The sequence below is a fragment of the Mus musculus genome, chromosome X, assembly GCF_000001635.26.
Source record: "Mus musculus strain C57BL/6J chromosome X, GRCm38.p6 C57BL/6J".
NCBI lineage: Eukaryota > Metazoa > Chordata > Mammalia > Rodentia > Muridae > Mus > Mus musculus.
The window spans coordinates 154,913,649-154,937,412 of NC_000086.7; the positions used below are offsets into that span (position 1 = coordinate 154,913,649).

The 23,764-nt window shown below is 42.5% G+C and overlaps 1 protein-coding gene across 2 annotated transcripts; it reads right to left on the reverse strand.

The window, feature by feature from the left end:
- Positions 1–10,246: 10,246 nt before the first annotated feature.
- Magea6 (melanoma antigen, family A, 6) lies at positions 10,247–22,426 on the reverse strand. Of its 2 annotated transcripts, XM_017318406.1 has the most exons (3): positions 22,329–22,426; positions 12,379–12,467; positions 10,247–11,475 (listed from the first exon to the last, which is right to left on the reverse strand). In XM_017318406.1, exon 3 carries the CDS (start codon positions 11,408–11,410, stop codon positions 10,433–10,435), a length of 978 nt encoding a protein of 325 aa, XP_017173895.1. In that variant the 5' UTR covers positions 11,411–11,475; positions 12,379–12,467; positions 22,329–22,426; the 3' UTR covers positions 10,247–10,432. The 2 variants fall into 2 exon arrangements, with proteins under 2 accessions (XP_017173895.1, NP_064403.1); NM_020019.3 differs by lacking the exon at positions 22,329–22,426 and having other exon boundaries at positions 10,364–11,475.
- Positions 22,427–23,764: the final 1,338 nt, after the last annotated feature.

Consider the following 23,764-nt stretch of genomic DNA (forward strand, 5'->3'; position numbering starts at 1 on the left):
AAGGAAGCCGGATATGAGTGGCTGCCGAAGTGCTCTGTACCACAGGTCAGCACAGAGGTTCCTTGAAACTCAGGACGCTCACCAAATGTTCCGGAGACCTCCATGTCCCCAGATGTATGATAGGGGGGGAATCATATGCCCAAGTTCTCACTGAGGCATCCCTTCAAGTCAGGGAACCGCAAAAACTGTCCCCTCGCTCCCCTGTCTGCCAATATGGACAGTAGAACCCAAGAACTTTCCAGTAATGAAATCACCGTTTCTTTCAGGATCCCAAAATGATACAAAACTCGCTTAATTGTCTGAGCCTCTGGATCCTGGATTCAGCTTAAAATACCCACTCCTCAGCTTTCAACCAGAATAAAAATCTCTCATGCTCCTACATTTCTGAAAACCTGGGAATGTTCCCTTAGGATCGAGTCTTACATGAAGAGGGGTAGGAGCTGATTCCCAGGAGGGTGCTCCTCTTTGATGCAGGATACATCATTTAAAGTATAGTATTTTTGGTTCTCAGACCTAACCAAGGCTTCCCCAGCCCACTCTTACCAGCCTTTTGACACAGCCAACTACTCCATTGCCTTTCATGAAACAAAGTTCTAAATGATAGCAAAACTAGATAGTCTCCAGAATGAAGAAGCAGGTAACTTATTCCCACAAGGTTGACCGACAGAGAGCTAGGCAGGTCAAAGGATGAAGCTGTATTATACGGGGGATCATCTGTCCTAAAACATTTCAGAGTGAGCCCCAAATTCTCACCTCAACCAAATTCTCACCTCAACTGGTAGGACAAGGCAACATCCATTCTAGGAGTCACATAACATGGTGTCCAGTACACAAAGACCCAGGATACAACAATACATATACAAGATAAAAAGACACAACAATTCAGAGCACAGGTTGCTTTAATCACAGGAACCTCACAAAACCTAACTTAGGCCACAATGTCATGAGGCATAAATGACTGGGCAGGGACTCATATGCCCAGTTTAGCACTGAGGGATTTCCTAAAGACAAGGAAATTCATTAACCAACCCTAAGTCTCCCTTCTCCTTCCATATGAAAAATGGAGCTCAGGCCTATTACACTGAGTGGACTTGCATTTGCCTCATGAAAACAAAAAGATACATGTCTAGCTTATTTGTCTGAGCCTGTGGATCCTGTTATCTCTTCCAAAAACATACACCTTACATTGCATGCACACTAAAATGATCACATGAGTCTGCATTTCCCAAAAACCCAGATGTTGTGCATAAAGACATTGTCCCCTGAGAAGGAACAATGGTGGCTCATTGCCATAATACTTATCCTTACCCTGTCCTGTGATGTCTATGGGCCCTCATTGCATATGAGAGCATCCAAACTCTGTTCTAAGTTCTTCCATCACCATACAAACTGTTCAGGTTTGACCCTGTCCTGAACTGATGAAGAAAATGTGGACGGTCTATTGTATTAGGGCCATAGAATTGGAGGAGTAAAGACTCGCAGGCCAATTCATAGAAGCAGACAGTTTTGTTCCAGTGATTCTCACAGCAGTATAGCTATAGTGTTTGGGGACCCTTGGTGGTACTTCACATGTGAATCTTTAGGACTTAATTTCAGTGTCTCTGGAAATCCTAGAAATTGTTCCATGAGTGGAGTCTAGGGAGATGTCTTCGGTAAGAGCAAATTCCAATAACCACACCAGGTTTTGTGATTAACTGACCTCAGGAGAGCCACTGTATCTTTTGGGATACTTCCCTCTGGATCAGAGCACCTTTGACGATGAAAACAGGCTTTGGGAATATTATTAAAGAATTGTAGGCTTCCCCAATAACTTGTATGTATGAAAACGTATAAATGATGTTCATTTATGAAATTTGACAACAGCACATGTGGAGCAGAATTATATTATTTAAGACAGTTCTTTCTAGTGTGCCATTTCAGTACACCTTTAGTTTTCCACTAAAATCCTAATAGGAATCCATCTAGTACACACACACATACAGACAACACACACACACACATACATCTTGAAATGAGCTGATGTTCTAGTTGAGAAATTATTATAAATGAGTGTGGAAAGTCAAGCAATATTGGGTGAAAGTATAGACTGGATTAAATTCTGAGTGAATGTGTTTAGTTTGAAGGGGTCAGAATCATACCAAGGACAATAGTTCCTCAGATATACAGACTCAGGAGAAGAGAAAAAGATTTCCTCTGGGTCAAATGGAAATTTGGTCAGGTATCTGGAAACACACAACCAAAGCTTCTTCTTCAGAGATGGCTGCAATCTGAGATTGATCCCCAAAGAGCCTCCAGGATAATATGTGAAATAAGTTTCTGATTCATCAGCATGAACATGTTCAATGTATCCAGGATTTCGTATACCTGTGTCTGGGTGTCTGGCTTTTTGTTTTGTTTTGTTTTGTTTTGTTTTGTTTTGTTTATTTCTTATTTTCTTTTTAATCCCCATGATAGTCACATTCCCAGGACTAAGCTCTGTTACCTGCATAAGATATAAAATAATAATATAAAAATTGAATGTATAATCAATATCTTAAAATAGCATGCTCACAAATTAAATCAAAAAGAAAACTAAACTAAAATTTCTACCTGTCTGAAAAAAATATTGATTTTTTTCTAAGTCTGTAGTGGCCCCTGTGTTCAGGATGTTTTTTTGTTTTGAAACATCACAAGGATCATTCATTTGTTTTCAGAGACTGGCTCCTCTTCCTCTTCATCCCATTCTTCCGCTCCTTTGTCCTCAACTGACTCACTTAGAGATATAGTTGATAAGGCAGATTTCAGTTTGGAACTGCAAGTGTTGTACACAGACAACAGGTACCCTTATCTGAGGTGCCATGAGGAGATGTTGGGCACATGCACAGCCATGTCTATCTCAACAGTAGCTGTTGGGAAATCTACATCATTTTCAGATGTGCTACCTTTAATGGGACTCTTGTCTCCTGAGAAGGACAGTGGTCTGTGTCACTTACAGGGATGTTGCACTTTTTGTATGCACTAGAAGGCCCCTAGGAAAGGCTGACTGCATGTGTCTTTTTGTTGTTAAACTGCTGCAGTGACTACATTCAACTTTCCTTGGCCTTATGCAGCACTGGAAATGTATATGAGGTAAAAGCTTCATCTGACTTGTACTAGTCCAGAGCTCCTCATCACTTGTGAGTTGAGATTGTGACTGGCATGCCTGAGCTCATTTTCTCCTTTGCTCCTCTCAATATTCCCCAGGGGCTCGGGTTTGTACCTCAGGAACTAGGAGTTCTCATAGATTTAAAACAAATGTACTAGGTTAACCAGGTACAAATGCAGCAAACCTTACTCACATTTTCCTTGTCTATAGAAAGATGGAGAAAAATGGCTCACATTTCTGTCTAGAGGTGATATGTGTTGCAGCAGGACATTTATAAAGAGCATTGACTTATAGATAAAGTTGTCTGAACATCTATGTGACATTAACTGGCTTATAAGAACCTGCCTGCCTGCCTGCCTTCCTGCCTGCCTGCCTTCTTGCCTGACTGTCTGACTACTTTTGTGCCTTCCTGCCAGCATAAATAGGGTCAATTTCAGCCCAACAATGCCCTTCAGTAGTGTGGTTTACTGTTTTCAAAGCTATGGGTTACACTCTTCTTTCTTTAGATTCTGGGGCTCTTCCAGGCTTGAGTGATATGCTTCAGAGGTGTGCCTGCTCCTTTTATCAGGGTACTGCCCAGGTGTATAGCTGACTTTTTGTCAACTAATTTACTCTCAATAAACTCATTGCATAAAAGTCTTGGGCAAGTGGAATTAGGGCAGGAACCTGGAGTCCATATATGATGCAAAGGCCATGAAGGAGTGCTGCTTACTACCTTGACCACCTTGGTTGCTCAATGTGCTTTCATTTAGAACCAAATATGACCAGTCCATGGTTGCTCAATGTGATTTCATATAGAACCCAATAGGACCAGCCGATGGTGGTATCACTTACAATGGGCTACCCCTCTCCTATCAATTATTAATTAAGAAAATGTTCAAACCCAAGACAATTATCCAATCTTGTGTAGCTCTTTTCTCAATTGAGGTTCCTTCCTCTCAAATGACTTTAGCTTGTATCTCACTAAATAAAATTATCCAGCACAGTATGGCTCCTCAAACCACCATTGTATCAGTTACAGTCTCTCTTTCAAAAACTCCTGCTTAATTATAAATCTGTCCATGGGAATAAACTCCATTTCCAGATAACAAAATCAGTCTCCATATTTCAGGGTAATGGTCCCAAGCACAGCAAATTATTCACCAAGTCAGAGTGAATGCCTAGCACAATGTCAAGGTAAAATGGATAGCTTTCTAAGTACCTAAAACACAACCCAGTTTGAGCCTCTCAGACCAAGGTGCACTGCCTTCAGGGGACAAGGCTGTGCTGTTTGGTAGGGAGAAGCCTTCTGCAATGGACCCTGTTACAAGGATGGCAGGGAAACATTTCTGGTTCCCAGAGGCAGAAGGAAGGTCAGAAAACAAGAAGCAGCAGGAACAGTTAGTTGGGTACAAAAGACATGATTGGGAACAGGGGCAGTAATGATGGAAATGACTGGGTCTTTGACAAATGCCTTGACATCAGTGTTCTCACCTATCCAGGACACAGCCACAGAGAATTCACAAATTGCATTTGACTAATGCAGTAAGAATTTTAAAAATTATTTTTAGTTTAAGTAACATATTTTGAGAATGTTAAATAATAATAAGTTTAGTTTCTATAAGATCAGTATTGCTGTCTTATCAATTACTCAGTATGTAAATCATAGTTTTATAAAGTTGTATAACCTTGGAAAATCACTTTGAGGTTTTAATTTTACTCTAAATATTATTTGCAATTTTATAGACTAATATTTCAATAAAATATATACTTTTCTTTGACAAAACATCCTGACTACACTTTCTACTCCATATACCCCATACAGCTCCACTCACAACACCTCTCTCTGTGCTCCATCCCCCCATTTGATTCTTCTTTCAAAAAAAGGAGATCTCTAAGGACAACTGCAACCAAACACTATAAAAGCCATGTCAGTATGACAAGGCAAACATCTCAAATGTCAAGGCTGGTCAAGACAAACCAATAGGACGGGAGGAGTAACAAGCACAGAATAAAGATTCTGAGACACTTTTCTGAAGAACAAACAAACTGATTTCCAGAATGGTTCTATCAGTTTGCAATCCCACCAGCAATGGTGGAGTGTTCCTCTTTCTCCACATCCTAGCGAGTATCTGCTGTCACCTGAGGTTTTACCTTGTTTTGTTTTGTTTTGTTTTGTTTTGTTCCAATCAAATTCTTCCAGTGCTATATTTTACAGGTAGGTAGAGAGTCAACAGCCTTGTCTATTCCTTGATTCTAGTGGGATTGTTTCAAGTTCCACTCTGTTTAGCTTGATGTAGGCTACTGGTTTGAAGTAAATTGCTTTTGCTATGTTTAGGTATGGGCATGGAATTCCTGATCTTTCCAAAACTTTTATCATGAAGGAGAGTTAGAATCCATTCCATTTACAGACCCCAAACCAAGAATCTATTGTGGTTGTTGGGAAGTGCTTACTGACAGGAGCCTGATATGACTGTCTACTGAGAGGCTCTGGCAGAGCTTAATAAATATAGAGAAGGATTCTCACAGTCAGCCATTGGACTGAGTGTGGGGTCCCAGATGAAATAGAAAGAAATGGGCAGATGGAGCAGTTGCAGCCCCATGATTGGAGCCACAGTGTCAAATTCCAGATCCCCAAGAGTTCCTGGAGACTGAACTACCAAGCAAATAGTATATATGAAGGGACTAATGAATATGAGGTAGAGGATGGCCTTGCTGGAATCAGTGGGAGGATAGGCCTTTGGGCCTGTGGGTGTTTGATGCCCCACTGTAGGAGAAGCTCAGAGATGTAAGGTGCAAGTGGATAGATGAGAGGAGGAGCACCCTCATTGAGACAGGTGGAGGGAGGAGTAGATAGGGATTTCCAGACGGGAGACCTGGAAAGGAGATAACATTTGTAATATAAAATAAGAAAAGATCCAATAAATGGAAAAAAATGGCATCTCACATACTCTCCCATTCTTAGAAGTCCAATAAAACCGCCAAGACAACATCCATAACGTGTAGAGAAATTTTAATCCAGCAACATAGCTGTTCTCCCAAGAGATCATACCCAAATTACTTCAAGGTCAGTGTGTTCTGGCTGGAATTATATACATTTATTCCCACTTGATATAATGCAGACACAATTACTACACACCTTTAATCTCACACAGTGAAGGTAAATTTATTTGTAGAAGGAAGTAGCCATGTTTGAAAGTGAAGTTGAATTGAGGGGCAGACAAAATTACAATTCATAGAAATATTTGAAAGAATGAATGAGAGATAGGATAGTGCAGTTGACTGGAATCAGTTGGTCCCTCAACATACTAGAGAATCAAGATTCAGGTACTCAGGTGGACAAGGGGTCAGCAAAACATCACAGACACAAACACCACAGAGAGTGTTGGGTCAGAACATAATTTCTCAAACCAAGAATCAGACTTATATTACAGAAGAAAACTAGGAAATTAAGTGATACATTAAGGTCATCCAAGGTACACTGAGGTTACCCGATGCCAAATGACTTTTTACACAAAACAGAGAAATGCATACATAAAACTTGACAGGATCCAGACATGGTTTACAACTGGGATAAAAATCAGTGTTTACAACTGGGATATAAAGCAGACCCACCGAAGGTAAGCTTATTTTTAGAAGCCAGGGGGAAGAGCTTCATGCCCTTGCCATAGGTACAATTCTAGTCTATTGTATAATTCACCATCTCCCTAGGATATTTAAATTCCTGTACTTGGAAGTGGCTCATGCTGTTATTCTAAGTTTACTTTGTAGAACTAGCCCTGAGATTTCTAGCTCTTTTCCAGTAAATTGAAATGCCTGATTTCTATCTCTACCTACACTGGAGGCATTTGGTCTGAATAAGTAGCATTCTTGATACATCCAAAGCCCAAGGTCGGCTCAATGATTTCCTAGGATATTGAAACACTGGTGGAAGCCAATCTAACTTAACTATATGTCAAATCATTTCTTGGAGGCACTTATAATTAAACAATACTGAAGGGAAGCACACAGATCTGTTCACCAACTGACACAAGGGCAAATTTGGAGCATTCCTGCTATGAGATGACAAGGTTCCAAGAGACTGATTTTCCATTAAGCTTTTTGCCTCAGAACTATGTCCAAGCTTTGGGGCCAGTCACACAGTTTCCACTGGAGTGTGTGTAGCAGTATAGGCCCAACCCTCAAACAAAGAGGGGAGGCTACTTAAGAGAGATGGGTGTGGGAGGGAGTTTTACAAGGACAGTTTGGAGGTGGAGAATAAAATACCATGGAGTGAGAAAAAGGCAGGTGATTAGAAAAGATTGCCAGAGATAGTTTGAAGTAAAGCAGATCAATTCAGATAGAAGCCAAGGGAAACTAGTCTGAATCATTAAGATTGGAGAGAAATTTATTCCAGAATAGCTGAGTTGAACCACAAAGTCACAATAGATAAAACAAGAAACTGATATATTTATATATTATGCTAATATAATAATAGTTCTGTTTGGTTTGTAACCTCGATTAGTTTCACTGTGTCTCTGTTTATTTATACTGTGAGATTAGGAACTAAGAAGGGTTGACCAAGAGGGGAATAATGATAGGATTGTAAAAAAATCAAGTTAATATTTGAAATAATATTAATAATGATAAACAGGGATCACTAAGGTTATTCAGCAGTAAGCCTTAGAGATGGAGACTCATACAGGTCCTGTGCTTTCTGCTTTAGTTTATGTGACACAATGGAAACAATTCCTATTTCATTTTGTTGGCCTTGTTCCCCTGATGTCCCACATCCTTTCTGATTTCTATAATTTCCCCACCCCACCCCCCAAAAAACTTCCCCTAGGCTTCCCTGTCTCTTATCTGAAGGACCAGAGACCTCGATTTTGAACACTAACCTTACATAATGTATGCCCGAGGGTCTCTGTACCTGCTCATATCCAATGCTGGAGGATGTCTCTCTTATCTGGAAAAAGCACTGTCGTATGAGTATAACACTCTGTAATAAGACATGATATCATTGATTTTTTTAGGCCATTCATACTTGGTTCAACCCTAGGTCTCTAAGATCTCCTGTTTCCATGTCTAGGCAATGTATCTGTCTCATAGCATGGACCTCAAGTTAAACAAAACATTGGTTGCCTACTCCTTCAAGTTTGTACCACTATCCCTCTTGCAGTGCCCCAGATCTTTATATAGGTATGACAGATTGTGCGTTGAAGAATTTGTTGCAGATTTGATGTCCATTTACACTGTTTTTAGCCTGCCCAGTACATTCCCACACAAAAGTTCCTAGAATGTTGGGGTTGAGTCACCATGCATGTACCAGCTAGTCTTTTCTATAGTCAATGAACTATGTGACATTTCCTCTGGCAAAATGGCCACAGTGTCAGTTTATATAGAACAAACCCTAGTTCTGGCATCAGCATGTGTTGTTTGGGAATCTTTATGTAACCTTCCTGATAAAATCTGAAGCAACTGCAATGTATTCCCAACACTGGAGCATTGCTTGTGTTCCAAAGATGGCCAGTTCAGACTACATATCCTCCATTACCAGAAATACTAATTATATTAATGGATAGTAAGGGACCCTGTGTATAAATAGGCAGCATGACCAAGCAAATCTTATAAAAAAACAACATTTCATTGTTGTTGAACCTACAGGTTCAGAGGTTCAGTCTATTATCAGCAAAGGCAGAAAGAAGGTAATATCCTGTGAACTCTGCACTGGAAAAGGAGCTGAAAATTATATATCTTGCCCCTAAATCAAAGAGGAGAAGACTGGGAGACCCAGGCAGCTTGGGGGGAAGGTATCAAAGCCAGCCCCCACCATGACACCCTCAAAACAAAGCCACATACATTCAGCCACCACAATAAACTTCATGGATTCCAGGAAGCTCCCATTACAAAAGGCTTACACCTGAATATACTTAAAAGTTCCCCAATTCCAAATGCCTTTACTTGTACTGTCTGATTCCATCATCCCATCTGTCCCATTCGCATCCACATCAAACCACTGATAAGCTGCCAATTTTATTCTATTTTCCCTTCTCAGGTATATTCATTCATGCTGCCCTCCAGACCTCTTCTTTACAGAATCCCTCTCAGCCTATTGATTTTAGTTTGATTATTATTTACTTAACTCTAATGCCAGTTTATAAGTGAATGAATTCTTTTCCAACATGTGTATCTCATGAGTTACTGGAACGTGTGGTCTAGAATAAGATACCCTGGTGTGAGGAGTATTTGTGGCGGCAGTCCCAAAGGCTCCAGGGACTGCAGCTAAGTCATATGACTTGCACCTGACTTCCTCATATAAGCCACAAACGTCTTGAGAGCTGCACAGGTGTACCAGGATACTGGTGAATCCATTTTGATGGAGATATGCCCCTGCTGCCCTGATTAGCTGAAGCTGCATGCCTGGTGAGGTGGCGTGGCCTGCTGTGCATGGATGGGAACTGAGAGTATAAAAGAGTGAGAGGCCCAGGGTTCGAGAGAGATATAAACAAGGGAGATATAAACAAGAAGAAACAGGACTGAATAAACGTGTGCAGAAGGATCCTGTTGCAGCATCGTTCTTCCTGGACAGTTGAGCGCACGCAAGACCCTAGATCATGACATACAGACCTTTTGAGTTGTTACATGGCCAGAAATCACAAAATGCCATGGTTTACAGCATTGAAATTGAGGTGCTTGCCTCAGCAAGACCCTCTGCAAAACTCTGAACCAGGTCTAATCATCATTTTAAAAAAAACTCAATTTTTGAAAGATCTGAGGATCATACTCTCATCCTATATAGATAATTTATTGACTCTGGCTTCAGCTCTACCCCACTTATCTATAGGGAAAGATAGACCTAGCTTCAGCCAATGGCCCACTACTAACAGAGGACTGTAGTGTGATCAGGGAAGCAGTGAAGAGTATAGTGTTATAAATTCAATTTAATATTTTTAGTTTTAATTTTAATTTCTTAACCACAACAAGAGATTAAAGAGTTTGAGATGATGAAAAATCTTTAAATCTTGTTTTTTTAAACATTGAGGTTTTTTCAATTGTCCAAAAAAATTACAGTTTCAATGTGACTAGTATCTTGAGACATTTTACAAATTAATACAGAAGTCATTCCCACTGCTTTTCAAAATAATGACATTCAGCAAACCTGGAAAAAAAAAACACTCGATGCAGGTAAAACTAAAACTATTGGACCTTAATCTATGATTATTAACATTTTGGAATACTAAGAATCCTCAAGTCACCCAAACAGAGTGAAAAGAATGCTTTATGCTCTCCACCACCCAGCTCTCAAATAAGGATACAGGAATTTTATCAATAACCCTATCTTACCTGGGGTTAGAAGGGAAATGGCAGTACACTAGAATGGTCAGAGAAATTGGAGCATCTGCTCAAGATCCAAGCCTTGGTCCTTTCTATCTCATCTCGCAAAGCCTCTGCATACTTTTCAGGGTAGGCTCTGGGATGAGTCTTATTAATGCTGGCAAAAAACTGTAAGACTTTCATTTTGCTGGTTTCTGCAAGAGCCCTTGGGCCCCACAGGAACCCATAGATAGGAGGATCACTATTGGGCACCTGCCTGTATTCCAGGTACCCTTCCTGCACAAACTCCTCAGAGATGAGCTTCCTGGGGTCTTTATGTATGTAAGGATCCCTCCCACCACACAATCCTATGTTATTCAGCATTTCCCAGATAACCTCCTCACTGACATAGTTTCCCTTCATGAAAATGACACTCAGTACAGCTATGAGGATACCTGTCTTGGGCATACCCTGGACATCAGTCATCATGCCATCATAGGTGATCCCCAGGGCAGTGACAAGCATATAGGAGTGGACAGAGGGGTCCACTTCTACCATGTCAAGGCCAAAGACCATCTTCAAGCACTCTGAGGCCTCACTAAAGATCACAGGGAAGTACTCCTCATACTCTCTACCAATACTTTCCAACATTTCTGCTTTGGTAGGGAATGCCTTCATTTCATAGTTTAAAACCAGAAAGTCCACCAAGTCATACACCTTTGTGTTCTGTGCACTGTGCAACAAATAAAGTGGGTCTTCCAGGCCCCCTGATCCTTTGATGGAAGCTTCCTCAGATGGGCTATCAGGGATGGAGGCCAGTGCCACACAGGGAGAGTAGGCTCTCTGAGGACTCTGGGGAGGACTTGGTATTGCACTGCCATACACTTTATTTGAGGTGGTGGTATCTTCCTCCTCCTCTGATGTCTCCATGGTCTCCTGGTCATTGTCTGATTCCTGTTGAGCCTGAGCACTCTCTTCGAGGTTGCAGTATTGGGTGTTATGGAAATCAGCCATTGTGACTGTCCTAGGTAACAGTAGGCAGGATAGTATTCCAATCACAGGAGGGAGGACACACAGGACTGATGGAGAAAGAAAAGAGGGTGAGTGGATTCTTAAGGCAGACCATGTCCCACAACATTCAAAATGTCATGATACTTGAGAGCTTCAGGGGAGTGTTTTAAGGTCACAGGACTCTAAGCAATCCTGGAATCTGAAAGCCTGAAACAGGAAGTTACCCTGCCATTTGGACTGCAGCCAGGTCACAGAACAGATAAACACAGGATACCTTGGGAATATTTGACACCAGGTATTGTGGAGAGTCAGTATTCTCAGTTGTTGGCTCCACTAATATGAAATAGCAGTATAGGCATCCCTGTAAAAAGGTGAGGGCTCTAATGCAGAGGCTGATTTTCGTGTGTTCCACGTTACAATCATTATAAGAGATGCTGCCACTATCCCATAGCTGCAAACAGCTAGTTGCTAACTTAGTACCTAGTCTTAAAACAAAGGGAGAGATGACCTGGCTTGGGGTCATGGGGTAACACTACTTAAAGTGAATGGTGTCTTCACTGATCATTTTGGGCCCTTGTGTTTTTCTATCAATGACTGGACACTGCCCTTTTCCTGGCCTGTAGCAAACTATTACATGTCCAACTCTCTAGAAATTAATAAAGGGTATTAAGATCGATTCATGCCTGGCTATTCCTGTTCAAACTAAATTACAAGAAATTAGACAATTTGATGGTTTTCAAGGGTCCTGAATTGTCAGACCTGCAGAACACTCTCCTTCATCAAAGACAAGTACTGTACTGCTTCACCTGATGATCTGTAGCTAGTTTCTTTTAGTCAGGAGCCTATGTCTGTTACAAGGAGGAAAGAGGTGAGGGAAGTTATCTATGGCCCTTGGTTTCTTCACAGCCTACAGCAGGCCAGGTATGGGACATTTCCCATTTGTTTAAATGCAGGACATCTTCAGTCCTCACCTTCAGTCCTGACACTCCTGAGATCCTCCCTCTGATGACTCTAGTCAAACTCTGCTTTACCAGGGTTTCAGCTCCTTGATACCAGGGACCTGTAAACAAGATAGGATGGTTAGCAAGACATCCCCACCCAGCACTGTGTGGATCAGGGAAGTGACAAATGTTTGTTGGGCCCATGAATTGGTTTTCCTTAACTCATACATTCGAGGATACTACCTGAACTCTCATGACCCTGGGGCCCTTGTTTTTAAATATGCCAACCACTCTGGTCTCATGACATCTGAGAAAGTAACAAATCCATGTCCATCTGGATGTATTAATGTGGATTGTTGACATGTCCTGCACTCATCTAGTCTGATATGGGATTTCCTAAGACCAACTGGGATTTATTCATCTGACTTTTTCCTTATACCTTCCTTTATGTGCAGATGACAAAAAGACCTCGTCTCTCCAAAGACTGCTGCCTTCCTGTCCAAGGTACAACTAAGCTTGCCACTAAATGCCTCTGAGTCTTAGACTCAGAATATGACCAGGCAGCACAGTCCCTTCTTTTCCGCCTTGGACAGATACAGTCCCCAGAAGTACATTTATGAGACACAGATAATCCTGTACTCTGCTCTCTGTCCTCCTAAGTGGTTCCCTCTGCCAACTTCACATCATACTGAGAATCAATGACTTTGCCGCCTATATAAATCTCAGAAAAAAATCGTTACTCATAACAGACAAGCAGTCACAGCATCCACATACATAGGGATCTCAAGAAAGTTTTTATTTATGGATTATTTCAAGTGAACTGTATACAGTGAACCCAAAATTTTTGCCATGACTAGGGATATATCCTAGACTTCTTTAACATGTACATCAGAAAAAAAAAACCTTCTATAACTATATCTACTGAGGTCACAGTAGGCCAATCTGTTGTCTATCCTGGACGCCAGCATTGCAATCCCAATTATTGTGATCCAGCTGAATTATCTAATGGACATCTCTCCCCTTTACCTACAGTGTGTTACCCTGGAAGTTCATGGATCCTGGACCCTATCTACTTCAATTGCACCAAAAATGAATGTAAAACAGAGTCCCCCTGAAGGACAGATCCTTACCCCTATGGATGCACCCCACCCTGTTAGGTGCAGAATGGACAATGGAGAAGCACTGATTTGAGACTCCTCAGACTAAGCATAAACTCTCACCTTGATTCCAAGGGTCTGTGTGAAGTATTCACAGAGCCAAATGATCTTGTAAAAATATTTTCTTAAAATTTGGATCATTCCATACATTGCATGTTAATTATATTCAACATCTCTCCTATTAGGCTATGGGTCTGCCTCTGATCCACAACTGGGCATGGCTGCTTAGGAAGGTGAATTGTGAGGAGTTTTACTGTGCTTATCCCATGCTGCCTGCAGGGCAAGTGCTGGGTAGTATTGAAGAATTGAGCAAGGTCAGAAGCTTGGGCCATTGCTTACTTGACTACTGACCATGCTTCTCTTGTAGGGGCTGTGCGAGGTGGTAACTTAGGGGCATCCAGAGTTCCAGGAGCATGAGGGAACTCCTACCATGTCATGTAGGTGAATAATGACCATTGGGGTTATTAGGTGAGAAAGAAAAGTCTGAGATGTGGGAAAGCCAGAGTTGCCTCAGTGTTTCCAGGCCTGTGAAGAGGTCAGGGCTTTGGGGTTCTCAGTCAGGCAACCCTGCGCATTGCAGAAGAGCAGAGAATGGAGTCAGAGTACCGCAGACTGGAGCTGCATCTAGCACAGGGGTGGGGGAAATCGGGAGTTCTGGCTTGAACAAGCAGGGATGATAGGTCTTGCCAGGATTGTAATTGTATTGGTGTTGATTGTGGCTTGGAGAACAGAGAAATCTTCTAAGGAAGATTGGAATGTGATGTGGGGAATTGCAGGTTGGTCTCCAGTTGAGCTGAGTTCTGAACCCCAATGGTCATTATTCACCTACATGACATGATAGGAGTTCCCTCATGCTCCTGGAACTCTGGACGCCCCTAAGGTACCACCTCACACAGCCCCCACAATAGAAGCATGGTCAGTAGTCAAGTAAGCAATGGCCCAAGCTTCTGACCTTCAGGCTAAACTCCTCCCCAGTTACCTAGCAAGAGTAAAGACCATAAAAAGGGGTGCTCAGCCTGCATCTCTCCCACTTATTCCTTGTCCTCTCACCTCTCTCTTCTCTCACATCTCTCTTCTCTTCCCTTTCTCTTTGCCTTCTTCTTCCTTCTCATCTCTCTCTCTCTCTCTCTCTCTCTCTCTCTCTCTCTCTCTCTCTCTCTCTCTCGATCCCTTGCTCGCTTGCTTGCTCACTTGCTAGGTCGCTTGCTTGCTCCTTTCTACCTTCTCTCTTTCCCCAGCATTTCTATAATAAAGCTGTAAAATTATAGAGTCTCTTCTCTGCTCCCTCAAGTTCCACTGTGCACTCTGGTCAGTGCTGGGAACTTCTTTGCTCTTCCCTCTCTCCTACAACCCTGGTGGCTTTAGCAAAGTAGCTGGGGGGAGGGTCCCCAGGCAGGGTTGCCCCTTGACCACGCCCTGAAGAATGGGGTAGAGGAATGCCCACCCAGGGATGAGTGGATAGTGTAGATAGCAGCCCTGTCACACCAGACTGACAAAGAATAGGGAAAGTGGGGTGGGGGGGCATATTTTTCCTTCCATTCTTCCCCAGGGACCCCTGCCCCCTTTTTTTAATTTTGTTCCCAACAACTGGTCACAGATGGATGGCTATGCCATCCTCATGAGACAGAACCAGCTGAAGAATGCTTCACACAGAGACCTACAGGTGATCTCCAAGTTTCCTGAGACCATGAGTGATTGAGTTCAAAAACTTGGCCTTTTACTTTTCTCTCTCTTTCCAAAGTGTTCCTGGCCAGCTCTGTTGCCCCTCCCCTCTAGCTCTTGGCTTTAACCTCTGCTGGCTAGTGGCTGTCATGAGGTCCCCTTCCCATTCTTTGTTACAGGTTTAACTACAAGAGAGATGGTTTTCTGACTTCTGTAGCCTTAACTTGCTCCAGATAAGCCCAGATGGGCAGTGATTACAGCTGAGTGTGCAGAGAATTCCTCAGGGAGGCAGGGCCAAACAGGGAAAACCCTTCCACTTGACCCAAAACCTTCCTTGCTCTAGGCTTTGTCTGACCAGTTGGGTGGTTCCTGTTCAAAAACTTTTGCCTCTTCCCTGAATTCTGAGGCTCACTCCTAGCCACAGTGGCTGACACTAAGATTCTGCTGCTGCCAAGTGCCATAGATTACTGGGCCTGCAGGCAAAGAAGCAAAGAATGGGTGGGCTGGGTCTGGTCAACAAGGTGGGGGGGGGGGGGGCGGGCCGATAGCAGGTGAGAGGGGCAAAAGATCGAAGGCACGCCCTGCGTGGGCGGGGCTAAATGACGTTTCCCCAAGGCTGTCCTAAATTTAACCCTTCAATCTCCAAATAAAATTAAAAAAAAAAAAAAAAAAAAACGGAGATTACACCTCCCCACATCCAGATAAGCCCGTTAAAACTGGATTGAAGCTGCGCTATCCTGAACAGGAATACCTGAATCGTGCTTTTAACCGAAAAATTTTTCTAGCTTCTTTTTGTAAATGCTCTTTTTTCTCTCTAGTATTCATGATATATGTCCAAAAATTCTTTCAACTTGTTTAAGATTTCCTTTAAGGTGCAAAAGTCGTCCAATCCTTAATTAATAACAGTTTTTCTTTTACAGAAGAACTGTTAACTGACTACTCCAGTCATACAATTAACATGAGATTTTCTTCTTTAGCCATCCACAAGGGACTGGGATGTGCTACTAAGCAAACCATTGCAGGCATAACTTTTGCTATCCACACTATGCAGATATCCTCTGCTCTTGTTCTGCTCCTTTGTTATAATTACTACAGGTCTATCTCTACAAGAGGCTTGAGACAGCACCATCTGAGACCTACAGATGAAAGCTTCCTTTCTCATCTGACTGAGGTCTCCTGAGACAAGTGCTGCGCCCTATAGAAGACAGACCTGGAACCTTCCAGCTACAGATGGACTCTTTTTGCTAAAGCCAAATGGCTGTTGAACTTTGGGGAAAGTTATATGATAGTGAGGAAAGCATAATGTCTATCTAGATTAATTAATTGCTGTTCAAAAATGGATGGTTTTGTTCCCTCAAATTGTACTACCCATGAAACAACTGACTGATTGTACAATCTTTTGCCTTCTCAACTCAATATCTTGCATTCTCAACTCTTACAAAACTCTCCTTACAATTCTGGCCTTGTTTGGCTATTTCTCTAGGCTATATATTTTCTTCTGCTACTTCCATCAACTCTAAATTTTCACAATTAATGACACAGTCACATCAATGACCCCCACCCCATTTTTTCTAATAAAAAATAGGAGGAAATGTGGGGAATTGCAGGCTGGTCTCCAGTGGAGCTGAGGTCTGAACCCCAAAGGTCATACTTCACCTAATGACATAGTAGGTATTCCCTCATGCTCCTGAAACTCCAGTCCCTGCCTAAGGTACCACCTCCAACAGCCCCCACAAGGGAAGCATGGTCAGTAGTCAAGTAAGCAATGGCCCAAGCTTCTGACATTCAGGCTAAACTCCTCCCCAGTTACCTAGCAAGAGTGAGGACCATAAAAAGGGGTGCTCAACCTGCACTTCTCTCTCTTATTCCTTTGTCCTCTCAACTCTCTCTTCTCTCACTTCTATCTTCTCTTCCCTTTCTCTTTGTTTTCTTCTTTCCTCTCTCTCTCGCTCTCTTTCTCTTTCTTTTCCTCCTTTCTGCCTTCTCTCTTTCCCCCGCATTTCTATAATAAAGCTGTAAAATCATAATCTCTACTCTGCTCCTTTACGTTCCAATGCGCACTCTGGTCAGTGTTGGGAACTTCTTCCCTCTTCCATCTCTCCACAGCCCTGATGGCTTTAGCAAAGTGTCTCGGGGAGGTGTGTCAACCCAGGCAAGGCTGTCCCTTGACCTCCCCCTGAAGAATGGGATAGAGGAATACCCACAAAGCAATGCATGGATAGGGTAAATAGCAGCCCTCCCGCGCCTGACTGACAAGAGAATAGGGAAACTGTGGTGGGGTGTAGGCTTATTTTTCCTTCCATTCTTCTCCAGGGCCCCTGGGACCCCTCCCCATTTTTATTTTGTTCCCAACAATGTGACTCTGTAGGCAAAGGCCTCAATGGCTCCCCACAGCATATCATGGTGAAAAGAAAGAGTCTGTGGTTCCAAACTGGTTATTGTCATGGTGGAAAATGGATGCTCAAAACCATACCCTACATTTCAGGGTGTGCCTGAAATTAAATCTTTTCAGGGTGGAATATCCGTGATGGGAGGCTATTGTCTGAGTCTTCCAGGACTCTAAGTACCTAATTAGCATGGAGAACTCTGTTTTAAGCCTGTGACCACAGGTCATGTCTCTTTGATGTGAGAAGCAGGACACAATTTTTATTTCAGGAGTAAGGCAGGGAGCTAGTAGTCACCTAAGTGTCAGGTGTGCCCACTGAGTCTCTAGGTCCTGAAATGCTCTACCTTAGCAAACTTCCTGGCATGGTTTTATATCCCAGACTCTCCCAAATCCTCCAAGTCCCACCCACTACAATTCTTACTAATACTTGCACTCTCATGTATTTTAACCAACGGAATCAAATTGATAATGCCTGAATACACTTGGGCATATGGCCATTCAGTGAAGCATGATAAACGGGCCAGACACTGCCCATGTAAGGAAAGCAAGCTCTCTCCTATGGGGGCTATAAATTATATAGAGCTCCTGAGCTAGGGTTGGGACTTACATACCCCACTTTATGCTGAGGATGTTGTCTAACTTGGAGCCCAGTACTCTTAATTGTTCTTGTTTAATGAACTTGGGGCTAAATAGGTAGAACTGGTTCAATTTGGGGTGACTAAATCTGGAACAGGTCTTCAGAAGTCAAACCATAGCTGTCACCTTGGCATCATGCATGGCTCAGCTCCTCCTCTGTCTCCAGATAACCACCAGAATTCTTTTTACTTAATGTACATGGATGTTTTGACTGAATGTTTATTTAAGCACAGCACATATATTACTGGTGCAAAAACAAGTCAGTAAATGAGGCCAGATGCCCTGGAACTGGAGTTGTGAACCACCATTTGTGGCTGGGAATTGAACCTACAGGAACAGCAAGTACTGATAAACACTGAACTATCACTCTATCTCAATACACTACATTAAAATAGGAACAAAACCAAAATGGCTAATTCCTACAACATGTCTTCCCATATGTTGCAGATGGATCCCATAAATGTGAAGATGAATTCATCTACAATTCACCCTTACTTCTCACACAGATTACAAGCAAGATCTACCAGGACACATGAACTCCCACATTTTTATTTTTGTTAAAGCTACAGGACTCTTTCCATATTATTTGTGGAAAGCTTATCCAGAAAGGATGCTCTTTAGGCCATCCTGAACACCATAAACTCTGACAGTAAGGCAAACTTCATGCTACAGAAAGAAAATATTCTCTGTCATGCAAGTCTTTACATATAGATGGAATGGTGAGGAATGTGAACAGGACCACACATAAGAGTTCCTGCTGGGCTTCAGGTTAGTAAAACAAGATTAAATGGAGGATGTCCTATACTCTAGAGCATCTGCAGTCCACCAGCAGATTACACTTGAGTCAGAAATGGACCAAGTCCTTCCTCAACCAGGTAGCTCTAAAAATGGCACCTATATTGTGAGAAATCCTGGGAACCAGACTGGGGAAGAATGCAATAACTACAAGGGCCCACTCTTCGGTGTCTCCTAGACAGCAGAACTGAAGCTGCTTTAACTAGAGACCCCCTACTATGAAAGGGGCTTTACAGTCTACTATATAATCATCTGGACTCTGAAAGCTTGGATCACCCCCCCCCCAGAATTGGAAAACATTGTTATAACACCCCACTGAGCACCTGGATGTGAATGTGGCAGTATAGGGATGGACTCTTCCCCCTAATTGAGGACTCAAGTGTTCTCTAACTACAAGGAATGGCAGGAAATTGTTTGGAGTCCTCCATGTTACCTCTTGCAGATGGAGAAACTCACTCCTGCAAACCAACCTGGTTTTGCTGAAAGACTCTCAAAAGGATACAATGTAATCTGGCACTTTCTCTCCTGGATGAGGCTTCTGCAATCAACTGACAGATCACTGCTTGACTGACAAGCATACTCCTCTCTGCAATCTTCTTAAAATGCTCCAAGACAATGATTCCCAGGGGAGGGAAGGAGAGAGGCTCATTCCTACAAATGGGCCCACTGAATTACCATCTGCATACCCTGTTGATCACTATATATTAACTTTCCTAATGCTGGGACTTTTAACACAATTCCTCCTCTGGTGGTGAACCCAAACCAAAAATTGTCTTGGAGGCTATTAGATAACTATAATTTTGCAACTATATGAATCATAATGAATATATGTGATAAGTAGGGTATATGATATGTAACCCCAAATTGGTTATGACACAAAAGTTCAGAACACAGGTTCTAGCCTGCCAGGGGCCTTAGTAATTCACATATAGGCAGGATACACAGCCTGCATGTGAAGTTACCAAGTGGGCTGATGTAACTATTAAAAATTGCTCCTCTGTGTCTTTGACAGTGACCACAGGTTGATTCCTGCATCTGAGGCCATGTTTAGTGAAAAGTTATAATGTTATGTGACCCTTTCTCTGCATTGGAGCTTTTATAGTCTCCTCTCAGATCTAGCTTCCACCCTGAATGTAATGTAAGCCTCTTTCTAAGAAGTTCATAAAAGTGCTCCTGTTCAAGTTACAGAGACAAAGTTTGCAGCTGCTACAAAAGGATGGACCATCTAGAGACTGCCTTATCTAGGGATCCACCCCATAATCAGCTTCCAAAGGCTGACACCACTGCATACACTAGCAAGATTTTGCGGAAAGTACCCAGATATAGCTGTCTCTTGTGAGACTAGGCAGGGGCCTAGCAAACACATAAGTGGATTCTCACAGTCAGCTATTGGATGGATCACAGGGCCCCCAATAGAGGAGCTAGAGAAAGTATCCAAGGAGCTAAAGAGATCTGCAAGCCTGTAGGTGCAACAACATTATGAACTAACCAGTACCCCAGAGCTCTTGACTAGCTACATATGTATCAAAAGATGGCCTAGTCTGCCATCACTGGAAAGAGAGGCCCATAGGACACACAAACTTTATATGCCCCAGTACAGGGGAACGCCAGGGCCAAAAAATGAGAATGGGTGGGTAGGGAAGTGGGGGGGAGGGTATGGGGGACTTTTGGGATAGCATTGGAAATGTAAATGAGGAAAATACATAATAAATAAATTTTAAAAAGTGCTCCTGTTTATGGTGCACAAAGGGGGACCAGCAAGAACCTCATGCCAACAAGCATGTTATACTCAATGCAATGATAACTGAAGGGTGAAATCTGCTTTACTATTGATCCTTAAATCCTAATGGAGACCTTTTACCTGTCCTAAGCTCTCACCTAGACTCAGAAAGCATGGTATGGATTTCTTTCTACAAGGATTCTCACAAGATGGTACTAAGTCTTGGAACTCTCTATATAAAGATCTGGAAGCTTGGATACAGGCTCAATCCCCACAAATCTGCTCCCACTTGGTTCAATCCTCTGAAAATGATAAAAGGTAACAGTCTGAGAAGATCTATCTAGAAGCCAGCTTCCCACTCTCATTTCCTATCTTTATATTAAAATGACTGACAAATCCTGATTTCTGAAATGGTGCCTATGGCCAGAGTCCCCAGAGAGCAAGTGGGAAGGGAGTTTTTCAATAGATGGCCCTTGTTGGATACAGTTCACATTTGCAATCCTACAGATGGTGGGGTTATTTATTCTGATGCAGAGATTACCAAGTATATTTCCTGGGATCTCTTTTTACCCTGGGTAATATTAGACCTCCTTCTCTCACAGAATATCATAAAATAGTGACTGTAGTTAGTCCTCAGATATTATAGAGCTAGGGGATCAATCCTACAGGTGAGCTCTACTTGGAACTATGCTAACAATAGGGGGTGTCTCTATTCCAAAAAAAAAAAATCCTGGGCAGGAAGTAATATTTTCTCAGGGGAACCATATGTGTGAAAAGTTTTAGATTCAGCCTGAAATACTTACATCATGAAGCACAGCTAGGTAATCTCCCCTCCTGGGGTGTCACAAAAATGACACTAAATCCACAAAGGTATAGGAGACAAAAGGCTTGCAAGGGGCTCTGTATCACAAGTCATCGCAAAGCTTTCATTAAACTCAGGGATTCCACAAAACAGTCCTGAAACCTACTTGTAACCAGATATAGATGGCTGTTGGTAGGTCGACTCTTTCCACCAAATCAGTCCTAAGGCATCTATTAAACTCAAAGAACCTCAAAAAAGAGTCCTCAGCCTCCCTAGTTCTGAGATATGGCAACTGGGGACCAGACTCTTTTCAGTAAGTGTGCTCTCTTATGCTTCAGGACCACAAAAGAAAATATATCTACCAAATTATCTGTGCTTGTGGATCCTAGTAACAGTTTCAACAACTGATTTCTCCATTTTTTACAGAGTGAAAATATCACATGGTCCTACATTTCTAGGAACCTGGCAAATGGAGCCTGAGGACAGAATCCTCTTAGAGGGACTAGAAGGAGCTTATTCCCACACAGTTGCCCATTTGATATAGGTAAGCTCATTAAAGCTATAGTGTGTGGTGCTCTCCTGACCCAACCAGAGATTCCATAGCACACATTTAGATACTCTTAGACATAGCCAGTTATTCCATAGCTACTGCACACAGAATGTTTGAAAACCACATAATAATTTACTCTCCAAAATCATGGAATAAGGTACTCATTCCTACAAGGTACCCCACTGGGAGCAAGGGAGATCAAAGGGACAAGACTGTATTATTTGAGGAGCCATCAATCCTAAAAGGTTTCAAAGTGGGCCATAAATTCTTACCTCAAATGGCAAGGCAGGGCAATCTCCTTTCCAGGACTCTCTCAAAATGGTGCTGAGTCCACAATGTCCCTGGATCTGAGTGGATGGTAGAGCCCTCTATATCTGGAGTAAGCACAGAGATTTTGGTAAACTTAAGGAAATTCCCAAAAAGGTCCAGAGACCTCAATGTCACTTGCTATGGATTTCTGGAGAGGGTCTCATTCCACCAAGTCAACTCTGAAGCACCATTTAATATTAAGGAACCACAAAAAGTGCCCCTAGAATACCATGTCCTCTGATTTCGGAACTGGGTCCCAGGATTAGTTTAAGCAACCTCATTATTCTTCACTGAACACAAAAGGAAACAAATCTAGCTTGATAGTCTGGGCCTGGGGATCCTGAACCCACCACAAACAACCTACTCCCCACCCTCCATCCAGACCAAAAATCTCATATATCCCACATTTCTTTGACCCTCTGACATGATGCTGTGTACAAATTCCCCAGACAGGAAAGAACAGGGGATCATTCCCACAATCCCTCGCAGTTTCAGTACAGGTCAAATTATTAAAACTGTAGTATGTGGGACTCTCTGGCCCAAGCAGCTCGTCCACAGTACACCCTCACATAATTCGTTTGACTCTACCAAATTTTGTATCTGCTTTCTCTCCTGCAACATTTGAAAAGGCAACTTAAGAAACACTTTAGAATCTAGGAGTAAGGGCTCATTCCCACAAGGTTACCCCACTGGGAGCTAGCAAGGCCAAAACGGATGAAGCTGCATTATTTGGGGGATCTTCTATCCTGAAAGGATTCAGAGTGAGCCCGAAATTCTCACCTAAACTGGCACTGCAGAGCAATCTCCCATCTCGGCGTCTCCCAAAATGACACCTAGTTCAAGGCCACAAAGTCTCCAGATACAACTGGCTGGCGAGGTGCTCTCTGTATCACAAGTCAGCACAGAGGTTTCCTTAATTTAAGGTACCTCACAAAAGGTTCCTGGGTCCCCCATATCACCACATATAGATGTCTGTGAGAGGTCTCATTCCACCATGTCAGTCCTCAAGCATCTACTGAACTCAAAGAACCTCAAAAACGGACCTCAGCCTCCCTAGTCCTCAGATATGGAAACTGCCGATAAGGCAGGCTATTTCCAGTAAGTGGGCTTGCTTATGCTTCAGGATTGACATGGGTCCAAGCCTAGCATAAATGTCTGGGCCGGTGGATCCTGGATCCAGCTCAAACAACCCACTCCTCAAATATCAATTGGAATAAAAATATCACGTGCTCTTGCATTTCTGTAAACCGCAGAATTGGTCCACAATGTCAGAGTCCCAGGATAAAGTGGGGGTAGGGACACATTCCCACTGTTTATGAGGGTATATCATTAATTCCACATTATCAGGGTCACTCTGACCCAACAAGTGCTTCCAAAGTCCACCCTTAGCCACTCATTT